Here is a 3,047-nt window from a genome sequence, read left to right on the forward strand (position 1 = left end):
CCCTCTTGTATTCCCTTTACCTTTTTATTGTATTCTATCTTTGACTCTTTCTGATACTCAAATGCATATAGTGTAATTGTTAAGGGACCTGACGACTGAGGATCAGGAGTTCCACTTAAGACTACTACTGACAAAAGGTACTGCTACGTGTAAGGCTAACGCGCTATACTAGAACTTAGACTTGTAGACTGAGCCACTGCAACTGGCAGTGGTTTGAGAATATAATCAGCAGACCAAGATTACCACTGCTGATACATGAAAGTTGATATATCTGAGCCTATTGAGCTGCTGGCCCTTAATAATGGATCATGGCCTGTCCTCTGGGACTATGCCAAGGCTTATAACACTGACAATTATGAGCTTGCAGAAGCAGTAGTATCCATGGCTAGAGGAGATGTCACTTACCGGCCAGGTATGATGGCTATTGTGGATGATGTGGTGTTGGATGCCAAGAAAATAGTAAGCAGCTTGTTTTTATTATTGCAGTTATGAAACTTATATGTTTGCAGACTTGGATATATAAATCCAAGATTGCAGTGCCTGACATCATTGTGCTTGGTATAGCTGATGCAGAATGTTGGGTGTGATAGAGATGACTATATTGATATATTTTCTTGGCATCCAACACCACACCATCCACAATAGCCATCATACCTGGCCGGTAAGTGACATCTCCTCTAGCCATGGATACTACTGCTTCTGCAAGCTCATAATTGTCAGTGTTATAAGCCTTGGCATAGTCCCAGAGGACAGGCCATGATCCATTATTAAGGGCCAGCAGCTCAATAGGCTCAGATATATCAATTTTCATGTATCAGCAGTGGTAATCTTGGTCTGCTGATTGATGATTGTTTGCTCCAAGTGTATATTCTTCCTAATAATATACTGTAGAACACTCTCAGTCTCATTTGTGATAGCATCTGTGGCAGAGTTCAAAATTCCTCTCCACACTCTCTAGGTAGAAATGCGAGAGTCTCCTGGATAGTATTCTTTTAAGATGCCTTCATCCATAGTGGGATTAAACATGTATGATGCTGGAATGGGTTTGATTCCAGTTATTGGTGTTAAGAGACTGGAATAATGGAGGATCAGGAGTTCTACTTGAACTTTGACTGGGCATCCTAAGGCTTATGATGCTTAAGTCCTATAGGACTTGTGCTGAGGGGTTTGTCCAACTAAGCTGAGCTTCTCTAGCTAAGGAAGTTTGAGAGCACAAACTGACCAAAGCAGATAATAGACAACTGGGTCTATAGCGCAGAGATGTCCCTATGAGATGTACATAGAGAACAGGAGGACACAACTAAAGTACAATGCTGCAGTAGCTATGTCTGAGATACAGAGAGGTATTGGAAATAACATAGAGTTCTATTGAGGTAAACTGGGAATGATATATCAGTTGATAAGTTGAATCAGTGATATGAACAACAACAGATAGATGTAGATGAAGTGCATCAATAAAATAATCTGTGGCTGTAGATAGATTATTCAGAGTCAATGAGGACAAGGTATAAAAGAAAAGAAGTCCCCCTTCCTAAGACTGTAACAATTGGTATATTAGTAGAAATGAAAGCCATTGCTGATATTACAATTTTGTAATAGTACTTGCTACTATTACTGACATCTAGTTTGAATAAATAAAACTAAAGATAGTTATTCCATATAATACTGTCATTTCCCAGCTCTATATGATCTGTTTTTCTCAATAATTCCTTCACTAATTGTCCTATGTTTCTATACTTCTCATTCCCAAACTTATCCTTGACTCAATTGATAAATTGAGTAGGTAACCTTCTTGTGATTGGACTTTAGACATTGGCTCCTTGATGTTTGATATTTAGAAGAAGACCTCCTATTCTTATCAAGAATCATACTTGCTCTTTCTGTGTTATACTCAAATCTGAGTAGCCTGGCTTATGTAAGAGTTCTTAGAGGCCACACTAGATCCTGTTCAAGTGGTTCTATTTACAGATACAGATGGTTCTTCTTGTTGATTTCACTGGTGCTGTGTCTGTCAATACTGTCAGCTCTTGTAAAAGATTATGGAACATATTTGATATTCAGTCTGCTTTGGAATCTATCAATGTCCTGCTGGACACTGCCTGAAATGGGTGTTGGATGTAACCCCATGCTGGCCAGCCTTCTTCAATGGAGCAAGGATGCATGCCATGCATGCATGAAACAAATTTGCAAGAGTGCGCCATCAAGCTGCTTTACTAGTAATGTGTTCCAGGCAAGAAGTTGGGAAATAGGCAAGGTGTTAAGGGATCTAACAACTGAGGATCAGGAGTTCTACTGATATCTGATACTGAGACTTATACGCATAAGGCTGACGCGCTATACTAGAACTACACTCGTAGACTGAGCCACTATAACTGACAGTGGTTTGAGAATATATACTGGTTGAAGCAACACTTCAGACTGAGACTTGAATAGACAACTGAGTCTATCACTGAAGATGTCCCTATGAAGTGTACATAAGGAACAAGAGGACAAAACTAAACTACAGTAGCCCAAGTAGTGCTACTTAAATCAAGTAAGGCAAATAGAGTCTAATAAGTATGAAACACTGAGTTGGATCAGTGATGTACATGAAACAGTTTCACTGGGTTGTATCAGTGATGAAAGGTGAAACATGATGTAAGTGAAACGTGATGTAGGTGAAACATGATAAAGGTGAAACATGATGTATATGAAACAATGATACAGGTGAAACACACCAAGTGATAAGATCAGTTGTAGTATTACAGGGTCAATGACAAATTGTAACAAAGGAAACAAACCCCCCCCCTGAAGGCTGTAACACAAGGAGGATCTGGCCACAATGTGAGGACTTTCAGCAAATATCCTTTCGGAGATTCCCAATCATGATGTAGACAGGATACACAGTTTTGTAGCCAAAAGTAGTGAGCTGAGTTTTGTCTGATGATATGATCACAGGGATTATAGTAGCCCCTGGGTGTGACTTTTTGATCTCATTCTATAGTTGCATTTTCAGTAAGTTGTTAGTTGAGTGCTTCGCTTTCTATGCTCTTTGTTATTTAAATATC

The 3,047-nt window shown here is 39.3% G+C and overlaps 1 protein-coding gene across 1 annotated transcript; it reads left to right on the forward strand.

Annotated features, from left to right (window-relative positions):
• Positions 1-255: 255 nt before the first annotated feature.
• On the forward strand, positions 256-587 carry FIBRA_08968 (uncharacterized protein; the record flags this gene model as incomplete). Its single annotated transcript, XM_012330576.1, has 2 exons — positions 256-459; positions 510-587. The coding sequence occupies 2 exons, from the start codon at positions 256-258 to the stop codon at positions 585-587; spliced, it is 282 nt and encodes a 93-aa protein (XP_012185966.1).
• Between the last annotated feature and the right edge of the window lie 2,460 nt (positions 588-3,047).

Source organism: Fibroporia radiculosa, assembly GCF_000313525.1.
Source record: "Fibroporia radiculosa TFFH 294 genomic supercontigs, scaffold5433, whole genome shotgun sequence".
Taxonomy (NCBI): Eukaryota; Fungi; Basidiomycota; class Agaricomycetes; order Polyporales; family Fibroporiaceae; genus Fibroporia; species Fibroporia radiculosa.